Genomic DNA, 20,482 nt, shown 5'->3' with positions numbered 1-20,482 from the left:
GCGTTCCCGCCCCCCATTTCTTACAGGTACTGTTCTATGGAGCCCACCCCCCCTTCGCCCTCCGGGGGGGGGGGTTGCGATAAGACAGTGCCTGTACAAAACCTGAGTCACTCCCCCCAGCCCGGGGGCAGGGGGGGGGCGCGCGCAGCTGCACAGCCGCTCCTGGAGCCGGGTGCCGCGATCCCGCCTGGCGCTGCAGGGCTCGGCGGGGGCGGGGCTGCGGCTCGCGCGGGGGCGGAACTGTGGCGCGCGGGCTGGTCCCCGCCCGGAGCACGTAGCGCAGCGCACCGCCCGGAGCGAAGCCGCGCTGCACGCACGGGCCGCATGGACGCGCCGGGCCCCCGCCCTAGCGGGCCGCAGTGGGAGGCCCGGGGGGCGCCGCGCGGCAACTGGCTGGCGACGCACCCGAAGGTAACGGGCGGCCCCGCTCTGGCGCCCAGTGGTCTCGCCCAGCCCGGGGGGTTCGCTCCTGAGCGCCCATTGGCCGGGAATGGGCCAGTGGGAGCTGCGGGGCAGAGCCGGTGGCTCGTGCTCCTGGGGGTTCCTGAGCAGCCCAGCGCCGGCCTAGGGACCTCGGTCCCACTCTGGAGCCCCCGCCTCCATCCCAACCGCCTCTGCCCTCATCCTCTGCCTCGCCCCTCCAGCGCACTGGCCCCCTCACTTTTGGCCCTTCTCGGGAGCCTTGGGGGGCACAAATATAAAAGCCCTGGGCCACCAAAGAGTTAATCAGGCCTGCTCGTAGGCAGTGCCCTGCAAAGTGCCAGTACCTGTGCTGGTAAACACCCAGCTGGTACGGCACCCTGTTGCCTTCAGAATGGGAGTTTTGATTAGACCAGAGGCCGTAATATATACAGTGACCCTCAAATGTCTGTACAAGTGCAGAGTTAAAAAACTGAGTTGTTAGAAGTTTGTGTTCAAGTAATAAACTCCTCTCAGATTGCTTTTTCTGCTTTTACCCTTTATTGGGGTCACGGTTGCATATTTATGTTTTGATAGTTGAGGTCTACAGCCAACAGCTATCTCTGCTTATTTAAAAACGTATCTTTAATGTGACTCTTGTCTCACAGCTACCAGTTAATTTATCTTTGGCTGCTGGAAGCCATGTTATTTGAAAATAAAGGTTGAATAGAATGGATTTTTTTTCTAATTTCCCAAGGAGTTTTTCTTGGGTTCTTGGAGGAATTTTTCAAGCTGACAAATTTGATCTCGGTGTCTTGTGGTAGCTTTTCACCACTATTCTTTTCTCTTGTTCAGAATCACCATTGAAACAAACGCATCCAAGAAATAAAACAAAAAAACTTGTGAGCTACCTTCTTTTAGGGAGGAAGAAGAAAAGGAGTATTCAACTGTAATAATGTCTAACCTGAAGTTTATTTGTGTGATGATCTTTAAGACCCAAAACCTAGACAGATAGGGAAAGTAGCATGTTGACAGAGATTTTTATCTGATCTCTTTTCATTACTTATTTGTATACTATTAATTTGAATGGTCACAGAGAACTTTTAAAAAGAGCATAGTGTCTTCCCTGAAAAGCACTGACTGATTCCTTAGGACATTATGCTCTTTTTAAAAGTTCTCTGTGACCATTCAAATTAATAGTATACAACCTTTGTGGTGGTTTTTTGGGAGGTTTTGTTTTGTTTTGGATGTCTGTAAAGCACCATAGGCCCCATGGACACAAACAGTTATATACAGTAAATGAGTTTCCTATTACAAGTTCTTGGAATATTCAAAGCTATCAAATCTCTTGGTTGGAAGAGGAACTTTGACTATTAATGTAATGAACTTCTTAAGAATTTAGCATACGGAGAGACCTTACCTTACTACTTATAATCTGAGCTGTTCAGTATATTAGCTTGTTGTTTATGTCTTCATGTAACACAAGAACCAGGATTTCCCAATTAAATCAATAGGCAGCAGGTTTAAAACAAACATAAGGAAATAGTTTTTGTACTACCTGTAATGGGGATGATCTGAAGGTCAGAAGTATAACTGGATTTAAAAAAGAGTGAGATGAAGTTCTTGGAGGATAGGTCCATCAAAGGCAAAGATGATCTGCAATGTCCCTAAACTTCTGATAGCCAGAAGCTGAGACAGGACTCATTGGTCTGCTGAAGTGTCTGGCACTGGCCACTGTCAGAAGATAAGAATATTGGGCCAGATGGTCCATTGGTCTGACCCAGTTGGCCATTTTTAAGTACTGTGATAGAAACAGAATCTTTCTCCACTAAAAGGCTCTGTTCCAGAAAGTTTTACAATTCTTGTAAGGCCTTTTTATCTGGGCCAAGTGAAAATGTAACTAAAATATTTGAAAAGGAGTTTTTGGTTGTTTTTTTGGGGGGAGGGGGTTGGTATTTAATCTTTCTGAATCTTAGTTGCAGCTGTTTAAACAGGCTCCATACTTTTCATGCTTTTTTGAGAGGTTTTATATATCTGCACCTATGGTTTATGCTCTGCATTCTTTGATTGTTGTGACATGTTGGGTTTCAGTTCATGGAGATGATGTCATTGGATGTGGCTGACAGCACTCAAGTATATGCTGCGTTCTTGGTTTACTTGGACCTCTTAGAAGGTAATTCAATGAAAGTATTTTGCTGAGCAGTCTAGGAAATCAAATTAACATATCTAGTCTTCTGATTTTCAAAGACATACATGCCAGCAGCACCCATTCCATTCTCTAGGTATCCCAAAATTAAACACAGTAATTAGCTACACTGAACAAGCAATGTGTGACTGGGTCACAGGGCATCAACTGGGATAGTAAGACTATTGCAACTTGTGTTGAAGACTGGTAGTTTCAGGTATTGAGAGAAATTTAAAGTTTTGCCCATAAGTTTGTTCAGATCTGCCATCATTAATTATATCCCTCCAAAGCAAATGATTGATCATTGTTTGCATGAATGCTCTTGTATCACTGCAATTAATAATCCTGAGTAAATATTTTTCCCGACTACAGTGATTGAGCTGTGCTTTGTTAATTTGTAATCTTGCAGTTATCAGCCAGTTTCTCAGCATCTTAATTTTTTTCACGTTCGGGTTGATACCAGGTTACAGTCATACATTAAAGAGAATCAGGACAAGAAATGCATGGATTTTTTTTTGTCTTTGTAAAACAAATACTTAGGGGCCAACACTTAATATGGTAAAAATCATCATAGCACTGGTGAAGTTAGCAGAAGTATGCTGATTCACACCAGCAGACCAGTGGTTCTCAACCAGTGGTATATTTCACCAGCTCAGTGTTTGCCCAGTTTTACAGCAGACTACATAAAAAGCAAAGTCAGTACAAACTAACATTTCATATAGTGACTTGTTACTGTTTCATATGCTACATCGACAGTTCTCATAGTGTGGGCGAGTTCATTTTAGTGGAGTTGCCAGGGCCAGCATTAGGCTTGCTGGAGCTTAGACTGGAAAACTGAAGTCTGAGACCCACTGTGTGGGGTGCTGAAGCTGAAACCCAAGTTTTTAAGTGAAGTGAAACTATGAAAGGAAAAAAAGACCACAATAAGTTGACTTTCTTCTTAAACTTATACCACCCGTAATGATGCAACCAGAGAGAAACTTGTGTTTTGTGCTTTGGTCCTTTTTCAATTTTCAGGCAGAAACTGGCATGAAGTGACATGCGTTGGACTAGCAGAATTCCAGCTCATATGTCTCCATGGTCGTGAGAGAGAAGCTGAGAATTTACAGTTTGTAGTGCCAACACCTGTCCACATGTCATTCACTCATGAGAGGTAAGCGAGTAACCATAGACTACTTGGTGCTGAATTACCAGCAAGAAAAAAGAGGATGTAAAAGAGTTATCAGTTGCTAGAAAGCTTTAGAAATGCATTTTCTGCCAAACGAAAAGATGACACCCCTCTCTCCTCCTCAAAAAAGGTAGAGGAAAATCAAATTTAAATGCATGAGCTGAGTTATGTCTAGTATTAGGAACATTATAAGGCTGGGGTTTTTTCCCTTTAGCCTGATAAGTTTCTTTTGCTTTTTCCTCACTTGAAACCATACTTCTTAATGTAACAATTTCTGCAGAAATTGGCAGTGTCCCCATTGGAAAAAAATACTTTGTATTGTTTGAGTCCTATCTGAAGTATTCATGGTGGCCACCTCTAATGGAGTTTATATGGATAATTATTTTCAAGTATCTTGAAGATGATGAAAAAGCTTGCTTTCTACTGCTTTTGTTAGATACTGAATCACAGGAATGGACTGCTTTTTATTAAACGTAATCCTGGATGCTGTCAGTCTGAAAATCTGCTTCTACAGGCTAAAAACAGTTTTATAAAACTGCATTTTCAGAGCTATGCTTTTGTATTAGATTTCTGAGGAAAAAGTGCTGTATAAACTAGGGATGCAAGTGACTAGTCGAGTGACTGCTCGACTAGTCGCTTCCCTGCCCTTTTCCCCTTCCCCCCACTGCCTCTGTATCCGAGGCAGCAAGGGGAGGAAGCTGGTGCTGGGGGGAGCCGGCTTCACAGTTTCCGTGAGGCAGAGGCAGGGGCAGGGGAGGCAGAGCCTCAGCAGTCTGTGGGAGCTAACCCCGCTGCAGTTCTGCACTTTACATGTAGTAAGAGCCCACTAGGCAGCAAGGTGTGGGAGATCAGGAGCCAGTGCCCATGAGGAGCTGGCTTTAAACAGGCTCTCCCCAAGCACCGGTTCTGCGTGCCCTTCCTCACCCCCACACTGCTACCTCTGATGGAGGGTGAAGCCGGTACACATGGGAAACCGGTTTTTAAGCCAGCTCCCCATGTGTATCGGCTCCATGGACCCCCCTACACCCCCCCCTTGCTGCCTCCTACAAATGCAGGGAGTGGGGCAGGCAGGAGTGATGCTGAGGGCAGCTGTCTTAAAAGCTGCAGGGGAGGACAGGGCAGGCTGCCATGAAGCAGCCTCTGTGACCAGTGGGCAGCTGGTCCATGAGGGGATCTGGTTTTTAAACTGGCTTCCCTCATGGACCAGCTTCATCTGCCACCTCGCACTGCTGCCTCTGATAGGGTAGAGTGGGGGTGGGAGCACACTGGCTGCTGGCCCTGCCCCCGAGGACTATCAAATAGTCATGTAACCGATAACATTTTGTGCAGGTGCATGACAATTCAATTACACTAGGCCTAACATGCGCTCTGCAATATAAAGCTTTTATATGATCTTTATACTGATCTTTATATGATCTTTATATCTTTACCTCAGTGCAGCTGGCTCCCTGGGAGAGGGGCTGGGAGCTGGCTTATAATCTGGCTTTCGGTTTGTATCAGCTCCTTGGGAGCTGCCTGCCGCCCCATGCTGCTGCTTCTGATCAGAGACAGGGTGGCAGGTATGTGCAGGAGCCTGTTGCCCCATGTGTAACTGCTGAAATTTTCAGATATTACACCGTTACTTAATTATATGAACTTTAACATCCCTACTATTAATATCTTTTTTTGGCACAATTACATTTCCCAGTGATGTTATAGGTGACTGACTTGTCTGAAGCAAACAACCTTGCATCACAATAATAAATGTGTAGTAGATTCTTATGGGTGTCTCTTCAGCAGGAATACATCTGTGGCAGGAAATGTTTACTGTGGCAATTAGTCATGAAGTTAGAAGTTTTCTAATTGTAAATTAATTGAAAAATCTTATTACCATTCAACACATCAATCATTCTGTTCTTATGGATGTTGTTTTGAAAAGAAATATCACAAAACTGTATTGTAAGATGGCATGACTCACTGCTCTGCTGTGTAATTGAAAAGGAAAAGCTATTGAAAGGAAAGCAGGAAGACAAAACATTTGCTGCTGTTCTGCTTCTTGTGAAGATGCTTCCCGTCCTCTGTGGGGAGGGATTTCTGCTTCTTGTGGTTTTGGGGGTTGGAGATACCCAACCACCCTCACTCATTGTGGGTCTAACAAACTAGGATATTGGCTTTTTTCACTGCAGTTGCTTTGGCATACTATCTCATTTCCCTGCACATTAGTGGGAGTTTCTAGCAAAAGAAATAACACGGATGATCAAACTGGATGGCTACGTCTGGACTGGCATGATTTTCCGCAAATGCTTTTAATGGAAAAATTTTCCGTTAAAAGCATTTGCGGAAAAGAGTGTCTAGACTGGCACGGACGCTTTTGCGCAAAAGCACTTTTTGCGGAAAAGCGGCTGTGCCAATCGAGACACGCTTTTGCGCATAAAAGCCCCGATCGCCATTTTCGCGATCGGGGCTTTTTTGCGCAAAACAAATCTGAGCTGTCTACACTGGCCCTTTTGTGCGAATTGGATATACTGTCTACGCTGGCCGCTTGAATTTCCGCAAGAACATTGACAATACCATGTAAGAAATCAGTGCTTCTTGCGGAAATACTATGCTGCTCCCGTTCGGGCAAAAATTCAGTTTCCAATTGTCCAGCTGCCCCAGCACTTCTGGGTTCCTGATGGTGCCGGACCATCAGGAATGCCGGAGCATTGGATGCCAGACCAATGGAGTTTTACTGTACATTGGTTTGGGGGTGAGGATTTGTCTCTTACTTGTGATAGTAGGCAAAGTAGTTTTCACACAGATGTGGAATTGGAAAAAAAATCAGTCCTGTCTCTCTCATGTACCTTCTGGTTAGTGACTGAAGGACTGAGTTGTAGCATGAGTGGTTGTTTTGGGTAAATTGTTAAGCAGAGGAGTATGGGCTATGGGGCTACAATTCATGGTTGGGAATTGAGACCTGGGTAATACTCTGTGTCTGTTACGTAATCTCTGGTCACTCTTCTGCAAAGCAGAGGGAATATCTACTTCCCAAGAGTTGGGCTTAGTTCAAAGCCCCTTAAGGATACGTCTACACTGCAGCCCAAGCTTGGGACCCTCCTGGCTCGCAGAATCCTAGAACTCGGGCCGCAGCTGAAAGCCGAACATCTACAATACACCACAGCTAAACAGCTCCTTCGCCGGAGTCAATTGTGGGTGTTTTAACTGCAGTGTAGACATACCTTAAAATCCCCCACTGGGATATGTAGGCATTTTAGAACTGAAGACTGAAGTGGTATTTTGTCACAATATCTTTTTTTATATTATGGAATCCAGTTGCTCTTATACAAAGCAGATTAGGGATGTTGGCTGACGTATCATTGAACAGTCAGTGTAACCGCATAAAATTGAAGCGGTCACACAACTATTGACAGTCGAGGGCGGAGCCGGCAGCCAGTGCGCTCCTGCCCCACTCTGAGGGAGCTCCCTGCCACCTTGCGCTACTGCCTTTATCGGTGTAGCAGCACAGGGTGCCAGGCGGGAGCTGGTCCATCAGGGAGCCCGTTCAAAAACCACATCCCCATGCAGACCGGCTTCCTGCTGCACCGCACTGCTACTGCTGTACAGAGGCAACAGGGAGGCGTGGCAGCAACCCCTGTCCGTGGGGTGTCCGAGCTCCCACCTGCAGAGCAACCTCTGTCCTCCAGGAGCTCGGGCCCCCACCCCCCTTCAGAGGCTGCTTCATGGCAGCCTCCCCTGCACTCTCCCCCCGCCCCCCTGCAGAACTAGTACTGGGAGGAACCGGCTTTTAATCCAGCTCCTACCTCCCGCCCCCTCCCCTGACTGCCTCTTGAAAGCCTGCTCCCCATGAGTATTGGCTCCAGTCTGCACTCAAGGCAGGGGGCAGGTAGATCTGGTGCTCATGGAGAGCCTGCTTAAAGCCAGCTTCTCGTGGGCACTGACTCTCGCTCCCACCCCTCACCGCCTACTGCCTCTGATACAGTAGCAATATGCAGAGACAGCGTGGGGGGAGGGGTAGTCAATAGGATTAACCAATAAGCCTGGGCTTATCAGCTAATCGTTTACTCCACTATACGATAACATCCCTAAAGTAGATTGAAAGTGTATGTGATGGGGGGTGTGTGTGCAAATTTAGGGTCTGATTCTGGTCACGCTGACTTCAGTAGTTGCTAGATCTAATTTGCTATGAATATGCAAAGTCCTGGGCTTGAATTTTAGAAGCAGTCAAGCAGAGTTGCGAATATCCTGAAAAATTGTTTCCTTAAATCTAGGAGGAGGAGAAATCTCTTTCACAAGCAACTTTGATGTCATTTGCTTTGTGGGATTATCTGCGTGAGTGTATTTTCAGGACCTTTTCTCTCTTGCGGTGCTTCAGTTTCTCCTAGTTTTTCTGTCCATGGATTTTTTTTTTTTCCTCTCCTAATACTTCTATTGAAGACTGAGCTCTGTTGCTGGTGAAACCCCAAACCTTAGCAGCCTCTGTTGAACATTCAATGACTTTTCTTTATTTAAAAAAACAAACAAATGTGCAGGATATTTTAGCTCGGCAGACTTCTCACTGTGCTCCCAGCAGCACAAATGTTTGATTGTTCTTGAAACTCTCCTGGGGCTCTAACTCCCTTTCAGTTTACTAGGCAGTCACTGGCATGAATCCCTGGAAGCTGGCATGTGCTGGATATCTGTTGTCACTGAACCTCTAGTCCAGATGATCAGGGCTATTCCGGAGCTTCAGGCACCAAGTTGATTGTGTATTGTAGTGCACAGTTTCCTTTTCGTAAAACTCATGATTTTGCTTTTGTAAATGGAGCACATATACAAGACCTCATTTACTAATCTAAGTGAGGTTTATTTGGACAGCGCATGCTGCAGAGCAAAACAGAAGCCATGATCTATGATTCTGACCTTCAGAAAGCACCCTAGGATATTGCCATCAGGAGTTAAGTTTCTTGGTGTACGAGCCTTATTGTTGGAGCTTTTAATGCTGCCATGTCAACAGTGACCACAGGCACTGGATAAAGTTGCTCATAAAGAGCAAAAAAATTCAAATGCCCTCTTGCTGCAGGTTAACCCCACCATGGCTTTGAACTTTTAGGCTACATCTTATTGAAATAATGTGGTGGATTATACTGAATTTCTTAAAGTTAAAAATAAGGTTGTCAAAGGGTGCGTATACCGCCCTGTTGGAGGGAGGTGATGGGCCTACAACTTCTGTCAGACTGTTAATTGTCATGAGTTGGAATTTCTGTGTTCTTGTCATGTGGCATTATGCAAGTAGTTCGTGTGTTCTAGAACTAAGTATGCTGTATCTTTTTAGGAAGAGGGTTTGGCCTGAAACGGCCTTGTCTCATTTACTTCAGTCTAATTGGGAACAACTTTTAGGCGGGGAAGAGCTAATTTAAGGTGTTTGATCTATAAGCATTTCTGCAACAACCCCATTTTGCCCTACACATACAGCACTTCCCTGTGTGGCCAATCTCTGCTTTGCCACCAGCAGTGTTTATAGTAACGCAGGAGAGTGAAAATACAGTTTATGATCGTTATATATGTTGTGTAGAGTGGCTCGCTGGCCTCCCTTTGCATGACACCTGCTGTGTGTGGGGCCCAGCTGTAAAACCTGCAAGGAAATCTTTGTTTTTCTTCTTTAGTGAAGCTGATGTATGACTTTTTTCCGCAAAACTCAGACAGCCCCCGGAAAACACTGTGCTTAAAACGTCATAGGTCTTCCCGCTGCTTTATCCTCTGCCATGGCCCATTTGATTCCTCTTTGATCTGCTAAGCTTCTCTATGGGGTGGAGGAAGATAACGAAAGCGTGGTGCTTTTGGAAACCCTAATCTTGAGCCACAGTGTTTGTCTTGCAGGGGGAGAGGGGAGCTCAAAGGTGCACCAAGAGATGGCGGTATGGGGACATGCTGTAGGGATAGGATGGCTCTCTAGCAATATCCTGGACAAGCTCTCCACAGAAGGCTATTGGAAGACAAGATGGTTTTCAGGGATGTTTATAGACAAATGTTACCACATCAGTCATTTAACCCGTTGTGCACTCTTTCCCATTGCTCGTCACTGCGCTAATGTCCCAGACCGTCAAATCAATTAGTAGACATGTAAATAATCAGCATGTTGTTCCTAAAATGAACTGAGATGGGAGCATTACTGCTTTCTGTGTATTGTCCTGGATTTAAAAAAAAAAAAAGTAAGTAGAAAGTAGTGATGGCAAATGTTAGCTAACTATGTCTTCCTTTGCCTGGAGGCTGCATTTGAGGATAATACACTGGGCTGAGTTGCAAGAGATGTGACTTCATTTCCTGGCTCTGTCACAGACTCACTCGATTTCTCTGTGCCTTATTTCACCCATGCGCACGATGGAGATAATGCTCCCTTTCACCGTTCGTCCATCTCGTCTATTTAGATTGGCAGCTTTTCAGTTTGGGGGCTGTCTCGTGTGTGCACCGTGTCTGGCACAATTTGGCCCCCAACCTTGGATAGGGCCCCCTGGGTCAACCATAGTATAAATGATTAATAAGGTGGCAGTATATCCAGCTGGTACATACTGTGCTGTATGGAAGTGAGGTCGCTACCTGTTAACATATTGATGAATCCAGTTCCAGCAGGGCTCTGGGCAAATGGAGTTTTAAAATCAAAACAAAGGCTCACTTTTCCTTGGACATAGAAATACATTTCTCTACCTCCAGAAATATCACCCGTACCAGGGCTGACTGACAAGATTGTATCCTAGGACCTTGTCGCATATTGCTAATTATAATGCTGAACGTGTGTATACTAATAGCTTTAAGGATAAGTTAAATGCAATAGCATGCGCTCTGAAAGCTTTGTAAAGTGAAAAGGCTGGATAAAGAGAGAGCTGTGTTGAAAACGTAATGCTTTCTTTCTCTCTTCTGCTCTCTCAGCTTTCTGCTTTTTGCCCCGGTGGGGGAATGGAGACTCTAGGCAGTATGGCGGTATCGATTAGGCATTGAGCAGTGTTGCCACTGCAGAGCACCCATGGGAATGTATTTTAAAGGTACAGAAACCACAGGGCAGCAGAAGTGTTCACAATTTGCTGTCTGGGATGTCCTCAATGCTATAAATCCTGGGAAACAGGAGAGAGAGCAAACAATTTTAGCTTTATACTCTGCTGAAATGATTGTGAATAGATTCCTAACTGATTATATCTTCTTTCAGGCTCAGAGAAATCATGAAGAAAGCTTGTATCCCACAGGAGGAAACAGATTCCTCACTGTCAGTCATCCTGGCTATAGTGGAGTCAGATTCCACAGTAGTGTATTATAAACTGACCGACGGTTTCATAATGCCAGATCCTCCTGATGATACTGAAGACAAGGATAATAAACAGTGGAAAAAGAAAAGAAGGAAGCTTTTGAGGTGACTTTAAGACAAATATGAATGGTTTCTTGGCCTCTTATTTTCACATCTAAACAAAGCTAAAAAGTGGCATTTGTGTATGTAAATTAGAAGGTATAATGACTTATCTGCCGCATCACAAATCTTCAGTTACTCTGGAGAACTCAGACTTCTGCAGTATATTTGAAAATAAAATATGTAACTTGTTTCAAGGCACATTACTTCTTCCTCCTAATACATCTTGGGTGTTGGTTGGGTGGTTTTAGGTTGGTTGGTTTTTGAGAAGCAGCAGTTTTCAAAGCTTTTTTCCCCTCTTTCATACACACCCACCCCTACATTTGTGGCAACACCTCGTGTAAGTTTTAAAGGTGAATATTTAAATAAAATAGGGCTGTTCTTTAGTGTAGTGTGGTTAGAGTGAAAATCTCAAACATACATTCTGTGTCGGTTAAAAAGACAGTGGTCACCCCTAATCATGGCACAGCACCAAGAGCATTTAAAATACAAATTGCACCCACTACTTGATTTTTGGTATAGTTAGAACAAAATAGAGTAGGCTTTATCCAGGAATATTTTCTTTGGATTTAAACATACTGCAACTAAAAAAATTACCACCATAATGACTCAGAGGGATAGCCGTGTTAGTCTGTAACTTCAAAAATAACGAGCAGTCCTGTGGCACCTTAGGAAATTATTTCAAAATAATAATATTCATAAATAACTCCCAAAATAACGATTTCAAAATAAGCTTATTCCCCAAGGAAATCAGGAGAAGTTATTTTGAAACAACCAGCCCCTTATTTTGAAATAGTGGGCTTGGTAGTGTAGACGCTCCGCTTGTTGTTCGAAATAACTCCCTAGTGTAGACCAGGACTTAGAGCAGGGCTGGGCAATAATTTTTGACTGGGGTGACTCCAGAAATTTTTGAAGTGGAAGGGGCAGGGCTTCAGGCCGAAGGGGCAGAACCAGGACACTTACATGCTTCCTCACCCACCGACCCTGTTTGGTCTGGGGGTGGGGGAGTGCGTGAAGTCTTTGCCCCTGCCCCCTTCTGAGAACTGCCAACTGTTCTTACAATTAGCAGTTCCTCCTAGGTGCCCGTGCCCCTGGCAGTGGGAGGAGATTTTGCACACTCCCCTGGGGGGTGGAGGGAGCACACAAAATCTGCCCTTGCCCTGCAAGAGAGCGACCCGCCAGTTGAGCAGCAGCTGGTGGTTGACTCTAAGAGCTGAGCCCCTTACAGGGTGGGAGGAGACTTCACGTGCTTCCCTCTGTCCCAAAGGCCCTGATTGGGAAGCCTCTTGCTCCCTGTTGTCTGGCACACGGTGCCTAGAGTCAACAGCCAGGTTTGACTAAAGCACCACACGCTCCCCCATCTCTAGGCCCTGATTGTCCTGTAGACAGGGGAGCAGCAGAACCTCTGCGGACCAGATCAACTTGCCGCATATAGCCCATGTAGGTCCTATTGCCCATCCCTGGCTTAGACTAACAAATATGTTATTTATATCATGAGCTTTCACAGATAAAACTCACTTGATCAGATAAGTCAGGCTACTAGAAAGAGGCATCACCTAATGATTAAAGCCCAAGACCAGTGTAGTGACTTCTGCAATCTAATCCTAGTGGCCAGTCATGAAGATCCAAACTACATAAGCTACTGACATTTACATGTGCTTACTATACCACAACAGTAAACAGTTACCCCTGTGAATGAAAACAGGAGCGGAAGGAGGTTAAAGATCAAGGGATCGGTATGCGGTTTTAAATGTCTGGACCTATTTACATAGTCAAGAACAAACCATTTGATGAGAAATTCAGTCTTCTCGTGTTACAGCATGATCTCTCCATGGTTAACGTTTTGGTGTGGAAGGCTCCTTAGCCTCTCACGGTACGTCTACACTTGCACCCTAGTTCAAACAAGGGATGCAAATGTAGGCGACTGAAATTGCTAAAGAAGCGGGGATTTAAATATCCTGCGCTTCGTTAGCATAATCTCGCCCTCGTGCTATTCCAATCACCAGCTGATTCGAACCAGGAAGTGCGCTCCGGGCCACATTAGTTCGACTCAAACCCCTTGGTTCGAACTAAAGTTACTCCTCAAACGAGTTTGAACCAAGGGGTTTGATTCGAACTAACGCATCCCGGAGCACACTTCCTGGTTTGAACCACCCCCCACCGCCTCTCCAAAGCATCTGGCCCCCGACTGATTTTTCTGTGGGTCAGCAGCCCTCAACCTAAAAACGGTTCCCCAGCCCTGGTTTAAAGTCTTTTGAAGAAATAACGATGCCTAGGAGCTACCAATGACGCATGTTTTTCAATACCATATAGTGGGATGTAAGTGACTTGTCGCTTTCCTTGCCCCCACTTGCTGCCTCTATCAGAGCGAAGCAGCAATGAGGGCAGGCAGCAGTGGTGCTTGTGGGAGCTGGCTTAAGAGCCAGTTCTCCCCCAGCATCATCTCCATGGGAGCAGGGAAGGCAGAGACACAACAGGGGATTGAGTGCTAGCTGGGACAGCTAATTCCTGGCTTGCGCCTGGTCTTCCCCTCCTCCTGCTGCACTTCAGCCTGTTAAATGTATTACGAGCCTAGTAGATAACCCAGCTGTGGCTCTGCAGTTTCCCTCTATCAACTAATTGACCAGTCAATTAGCTGATTAAATGCCATTAAACATCCCTACCATATAGATTGTGCTACAGCTGATGTGCCATTTAACCACTTTCAACCCAGTCTGACCAGTACCAACTGGGGCCATGTTCTCCTCCATTTTTAAAGAGTATGCAGTACAATAGGCCTCCCAACTTGAGTGTAACCCACATTATCTCTCTGGTGTAGCCTCCGTGGGCTAAACTAGTTGCCTGAATAATGTTTCAGCTGGTTATGGTGTAAGGGCAACAAAGTTAAAATTGCTGGTAACGCTTCTGTGGGAGTTTTCCATTCCTTTCAACTTTTCTTTAAGTTTAACCTTAACTTGGAATTTTTGACTTTCTAATGCAAGGTCCAGATCAAAAATGGCTTGTCCAGAGCGCACACAAATTCACCTAGAGTTAAGGCTCACATGTGGCAAATATCAAAAACACGCCTTGTTCTTGACAGATTCAGGAACAGAGGAGGATCCGGTTTCAGGCTCAGAATGAAATGCCAGTTTAAACCTTTACTTCCTCCTTGATAAGACAGGCTAGAAATTCATGGTGCTTCCAGAGTTCTAAAGATGTTTAGGTTAGTCAGACAGGCTGGGGCAGCAGTGGCATCCCATAGCCAAGACTGGGACAGTAAGTACAGCAGGATTTTTAGCCCTCCCTTCACTAAGATCTTGCTGGGCAGCCCTGCACACTGTAGTTAACTGGTGATATGCTGCTGAAGCTCCACTGAAATCTATGGCACATACACACGCTTCAGCCCATGCTGTGTTGTTCAAAGAGACTTCAGTCCTTATCCAAATCAGAGCATTAAACTCTGCAACGCCACATCTCACCTCTAAAATGGAGGTAATGTTATTTGCCTGTCTGTCCAAGGTACCTATATCCAAGCATCTCCCAACTCTAATGTAACCCTGGGCTGTCATGTACTAAGAAGTGCATGTGTTTAATCCTGTCCCTGATGGTTATATCCATTGCTTATGTGCATTTTTACTACACCACTTTTTAGGGCCAAGGCCTCATCGGGTAGAAATCAGTGTGGTTGCATTGGTGTCTCTGGAGTTACAGCAATTTACAGCAGCTACACACAGCACCTGCTTCTGGCCTGCTAAGGTTTGCACCTTTGCCATTAAGCCATCACCTGTTTTAAATTGAATTAGGAGGATGGGGTACAGCTGATGGGTAAGTGCCCTGATCGGTTTTGGATAACTGAACTAGACACACAGCCAGGCACTGTGTCTAGATAGTATAGTATGTGCCTTTATGTAGGTTTTCACACTCAGAATGGACGCTTTTTATAAAGTCTCTTCTGACCTTTCCCTACAGAAGCTCTCCTGCGTCTAGTCATGGGGAATTTAAGAGAAGAATTTCTGTCTCATTCTAAAGCTTGCTCCACTCATGAGGAAAAAGCAATCAGTCTCTTTTTTTGGTCTGAAGCCATAATGTATTAAAAGGTAGCTCTATTGATTCCTGATATGCTGCATCTGGCCATGTGACACCCATGTTTTATGAACTCTGCTGTTTATTCCATAAAGTAAATCTCACACTTCGTTTGGCTACATACCTCCAGCTAAATTGTCCTTGTATAAGCAGGTTCCTACACTGGAGTTTGAGTATTTATGTGCTGGAAAAAAGTTTTAAAGAAGTTTGCAGAGTACTCTGTCCAGGGCTAAGTGTATACTTGTGCTGCATGCTACCACTGCCATTTCTTTCAGGGAAGAGCTGTGTAGAGTCCATCTGAGAAAACACAAGTGTGGGGGGGGGGGTTATGTCTATAGCTTCTTGCCGGTTACTGCTTCCAACCTTGCATCTTCCCCTGCAGTCTGAGAGCGGGGAGGAAGTGTACACGGGGCCTAGTGCCATCACACATACCTCATTTAAGAACATAAGAACGGCCGTACTGGGTCAGACCAAAGGTCCATCTAGCCAGTATCCTGTCTGCCGACAGTGGCTAGCACCAGGTGCCCCAGAGAGGATGGACCGAAGACAATGATGAAGCGATATGTCTCCTATCATCCCTCTCCAGCCTCTGACAAACAGAGGCCAAGGACACCATTTTATCCCCTGGCTAATAGCCTTTTATGGACCTAACCTCCATGAAATTATCTAGCTTCTCTTTCAACTCTATTATAGTCCTAGCCTTCTCAGCCTCCTCTGGCAAGGAGTTCCACAGGTTGACTACACGCTGTGTGAAGAAGAACTTCCTTTTATTAGTTTTAAACCTGCTACCCATTAATTTGAGGTACAATCCAGAAAGAATGGCAGGTTAAGAGTGTGCTGTCGACCAGTCCCACTCCCAGCTGTTGGAATTTTGCAGTGATGCTAGTGGAATCCTGCTAAAGCAGCTGCAGCTCATTAAAGCATGCTGGGTATAAAGGAGGCTAGTTAGTAAGAGGCTGCAGATTCCCCCAGGGAGTGATTTGAAAATGAAGGACCCAGGTAAGGGGGCAGGAACTGAAGAGTGGAACACATTTTCATATGCACCAGTGGTATTTGCGGGACATGGGATTTGATGAGGGCTACAAGAGGAAGGAAGGGGAGCGAGATAACAAATGGTTAGAGGAACAAAGATGAAGGGAGTGTTAGAGGAAGGAAAAGGTTGAAGTTCTCTAGAGGAAATAAAGCAGCGCAAGCAGAGCTGGTGTTTGTATTGTTAGGGACCAGGGCAGCATACAGCTCCTCTTGGAGTGATGTCAGTAGGGCCAGATTCTCCCCCCCCCCGTCCCCATCCCCATCCCCGTCCCCCAATGATTCTATGGAATGAGGTTTAGGAGTCTTTGGAATGGCCCCTCCTGTTGTAAAGAGGAGCCCACTACTCCTGGTGCATCTTTTAGATTAGTCAAAGCCCGATCACTAAGAGCACGGCCTTTCCATACTCACGGATAGGAGAGGCCCTCAGGCTCTGGAGGAGACTCGCTGGTTAGGTGTGTTTGGTGCCACCTTAGACTAAGACCCCTGGTCTTGCCTCATCACCCACAGGAGACCCCCAGGTGGTGAAGCAGGATCACAGGAACCTTCTTAACAACATTTTAACAGACTCCTTCACCGGGTGGGCCTGTTTCCAGAATACAGACGCCCAGGTAAAATGCCAGCAATGCATTTACTTACATCTTATAAAAGACAAATAACTGCACCTGGGATTTCAAAATTTCCCAACCCCACGATGTCTTTTTCCTTGTCTCTCCCTGTTTCTCTGAGGGTACGGCTAGACTCCCAGCTTCTTTCGGAAGAAGCTTTTTTGGAAGATCTCTTCCTAAAAATCTTCTTTCGAAAGAGAGCATCCACACTGCAAAAGCAGATCAAAAAAGCAATCTGCTTTTTTGAAAGAGAGCGCTCACACTCATTGGACCCACTCGCATAAAAGGCCACCCAGAACCACTTCTGGCAGTGCATTAGGTCAGCAGTTACTTCCGGGTGCTGTTGCCTAAGGCTATCTGAGACTCGTGCTTCCAGGGACCCTCCCCTTGGACAGCCGTCTCTCAGGTTCTGCTGTGTGCTTGCCTATCTCTCTAAGGGACAGCAAAGCTTTGCAGCGTGTGCTCTGGTTGCCCAGGTTGGTTGGATGCCACAGCATTTCTTTTCTCTTTTTGCCATGGAGCCAGAGCTGCTCCTAGGCATGCGATGGTCCCACGCTGTCATGCTGCAGCTTCTGCGGCAGTTTCAGCAGACCGTCCTGCCCCAGCTTGACTCTGAGCTCATCTCTGAGGCCCTCTGCTTGGATGCAGGAGCAGTGCCCTTGCCCCTGGTCAAGAGACGAATTTGGAGGCTGGACACCAGTTCTGACTGGTGGGACTGCCTCGTCATGGAGCGGTGGGACGACCAGCAGTGGCTCAACAACTTCCGCATGCAGAAGGCCATGTTCTTGGAGCTGTGTGCCTGGCTTGCCCCTGCCCTCCGGAGATACAACACCCACCTGCGGCCCGCCATCTCCCTGGAGAAGAGGGTCGCAGCTGCCATATAGAAGTTTGCCACCCCTGACAGCTACTGCTCAATGGGACACCAGTTTGGCATGGAGCAGTCCACTGTCTGGGTCCTCCTCATGGAGGTAAGTCACTCCTGCGGGGGGGTAATCCTTGAAAAGGGGGACTCGGGAAAGGGGAGTGGGGGTGGGGACAAGGCCCGTCCCTGGGGTGGGTTGTGCCATCCCGCCCTCACAGCCCTGCTACTGGGCGGGGCGGCCTCAAAGAGGGTGGCTCCTGGGGTTTGGGGTGGGGGGGAGAGGAAGAGAACAGGCACCTCCCATGGGCTCTGGCACCCCCTCTCATTCTATGTTTTGTGTGTTTCTATGTCTCCTGCTGCAGGTGGTGAGGGCCATCAACTCCGTCCTGTTGTGCAGGGTCATCTGCCTCGGACACTTGGACCCAATCATGGCCGGATTTGCTGCCCTTGGCTTCCCATGCTGCGGAGGAGTGATCGATGGGACCCACATCCTGATACGTACACCACAGCATCGAGCCGCCCAATATATAAACAGGAAGGGCTACTTCTCCATGGTGCTGCAGGCCCTTGTCGACCACCGGGGACAGTGTTCTGATATGTCAGGAGGTTGGGCCGGGCACATGATGCCCGCATATTCAGCAACATGAGCCTGTACTGCAAGCTGAAGGCTGGGACATTCTTCCCCCAGCAGGACTTTTGCATGGGGAACGTACAGAGGCCAATTTGCATCGTAGGCGACACGGCCTACCCACTGATTCCATAGCTCATGAAGCCCTACACTGGCCACCTGAACCCAAACAAGGAACAATTTAACACGCACCTGAACCAGGCCCGCATGCAGGTGGAATGCACCTTCGGGCGCCTCAAGGCCCGGTTCAGGTGCCTCCTGACACACCTCGACGTGGGGAATGCAACATCCCCAAGATGGTCTCTGCGTGTTGCGTGCTCAACAACCCGGTGGAGAGCAAAGAGGAGGCCTTCCTCCCGGGGTGGGGGACAGGCTGGTGGTGAGGGGAGGCTGTTTGAACAGCCCCGGACAGCTGCCATCCGCCATGCCCATCAGGTCGGGGTGCGCATCCTGGAGACCCTGAGGGAGAGGTTCTCTGAAGGAGCCCAGTAACTCTCCCCAGGACCCCCCACTGGGAGCTTGTGCCTTGCCCCTACTACCTTTCCCACCACAACCCCTTCCTTCCCCTGTTACATAAGAATGGCCGTACTGGGTCAGACCAAAGGTCCATCCAGCCCAGTATCCTGTCTGCCGACAGTGGCCAGCACCAGGTGCCCCAGAGGGTGGACCAAAGACAATGATCAAGCGATTGGTCTCCTGCCATCCTTCTCCAGCCTCCGACAAACAGAGGCCAGGGACACCAATTCTATCCCCTGGTTAATAGCCTTTTATGGACCTAGCCTCCATGAAATTATCTAGCTTCTCTTTAAACTCTGTTATAGTCCTAGCCTTCACAGCCTCCTCTGGCAAGGAGTTCCACAGGTTGACTACACGCTGTGTGAAGAAGAACTTTCTTTTATTAGTTTTAAACCTACTATCCATTAATTTCATTTGGTGTCCTCTAGTTCTTCTATTATGGGAACTAATAAATAACTTTTCTTTATCCGCACTCTCCACACCACTCATGATTTTATAGACCTCTATCATATTCCCCTTCAGTCTCCTCTTTTCTAAACTGAAGAGTCCCAGTCGCTTTAACCTCTCCTCATATGGGACCCGTTCCAAACCCCTAATCATTTTAGTTGCCCTTTTCTGAACCCTTTCCAAGGCCAAAATATCTTCCCAGTACCATTAATAAAGACTCCAGTTTTGAATTGAACAAAAACTTTGTATATTGTTTTTTGTAATACAAATACGTGGTGCAGTTGGAAGTGCCACCTCGGGTCCAGGAACCTCGAAAACCTCGGGTTTGGGTGGGGCTGGTGATAACAGCAGGGTGGGCAGGATGGGAGGCTGCAGCGGGGTCAGGTGTGGCAGGGAGGTCTGGGGAGGGGACACAGACATGGCAGGGGGAGTGGGAGTGGAGAAAGCAGGAATGGGGAGAGGACCTGGTGTACCATCACTTCTTGGATGGTAGCACACATGTTTTCGCCCTGCTGTATAAGCTGGTCCCACATGCGATTGCACCACTCAGCGTCATCGCGAACCTTCTGGGCCAGTGCTTGCTGCATGTCACGCAGAACTGCCATGTGCTGTCCTCATGAATTCTTCCTGGACCCTCCAGCGCTTGCAGCTCCCCCGGAGTCGGGCGGCTGCCTCTGATGGCAAGTCCAGCTGTGACGGCTGGTCCAGCTGTGGAGAAAACAAGGGAGAGGTGATCAGTCAGCCAAGCAGACGTTGAGGCAGTGTTCTCTTCAGTGAGCAAGGCCTATGAACAAGGCCCTGCCTCACAGAGGCCCCAAGATGCCCAGGGGACCATGCTGCCCACTTCCCCCATCCACCAGACAAGCAAGCCAGGGAAGTATCTGCCCATGGTGGGATCCCAAGGGCGGGAGAGGGCCCTGGAGCAGCCTGGCCCTCCCTGCGGCCCGCACATGCACCTGCATCTAGCAGCGCTGTCTGTGGAAGCAGGTGGTGCCTCGCGTGTAGGCATGGCCATGTGGTATGTGCCGCACTCCTCAGTCTGTGTGGGGTCGTACGTGCACCCTTGTGCCCAGCCTGCTTCCAGTGGTGGCTGGCCGGGGGGAGTCCTCCCAGGAGTTGGACCTGTGTAGGGCTTCCCCCCAGCCTGTGAGCCGGAGCCCATGTGTGCTCCAGGGCCAGCTCCTGAGACCACGTGGTGCACACTGCCACTGCACGTGCTTGAACGTG

General features: G+C 47.3%; 1 protein-coding gene across 1 annotated transcript; it reads left to right on the top strand.

The window, feature by feature from the left end:
* The first annotated feature begins 232 nt into the window (after positions 1–232).
* Positions 233–11,306, top strand: TSEN15 (tRNA splicing endonuclease subunit 15). The gene is made up of 4 exons (XM_075936769.2): positions 233–411; positions 2,491–2,572; positions 3,602–3,737; positions 10,909–11,306. The coding sequence occupies exons 1-4, from the start codon at positions 325–327 to the stop codon at positions 11,111–11,113; spliced, it is 510 nt and encodes a 169-aa protein (XP_075792884.1). The 5' UTR covers positions 233–324; the 3' UTR covers positions 11,114–11,306.
* The last annotated feature ends 9,176 nt before the right edge of the window (positions 11,307–20,482 follow it).

Source organism: Pelodiscus sinensis, chromosome 9 (assembly GCF_052426305.1).
Source record: "Pelodiscus sinensis isolate ZL-2025 chromosome 9, ASM5242630v1, whole genome shotgun sequence".
Lineage (NCBI taxonomy): Eukaryota > Metazoa > Chordata > Testudines > Trionychidae > Pelodiscus > Pelodiscus sinensis.
Note: the sequence above shows the minus strand (reverse complement) of the source record. Positions and strands in the feature narration are given on the sequence as shown.

Coding starts and splice junctions, on each gene's coding strand:
- TSEN15 (XM_075936769.2), top strand. CDS start 325: ATGGACGCGCCGGGCCCCCGCCCTAGCGGGCCGCAGTGGGAGGCCCGG. Junction 412..2,490: donor GGCTGGCGACGCACCCGAAG/GTAACGGGCGGC, acceptor GTTGGGTTTCAG/TTCATGGAGATGATGTCATT. Junction 3,738..10,908: donor ATGTCATTCACTCATGAGAG/GTAAGCGAGTAA, acceptor ATCTTCTTTCAG/GCTCAGAGAAATCATGAAGA.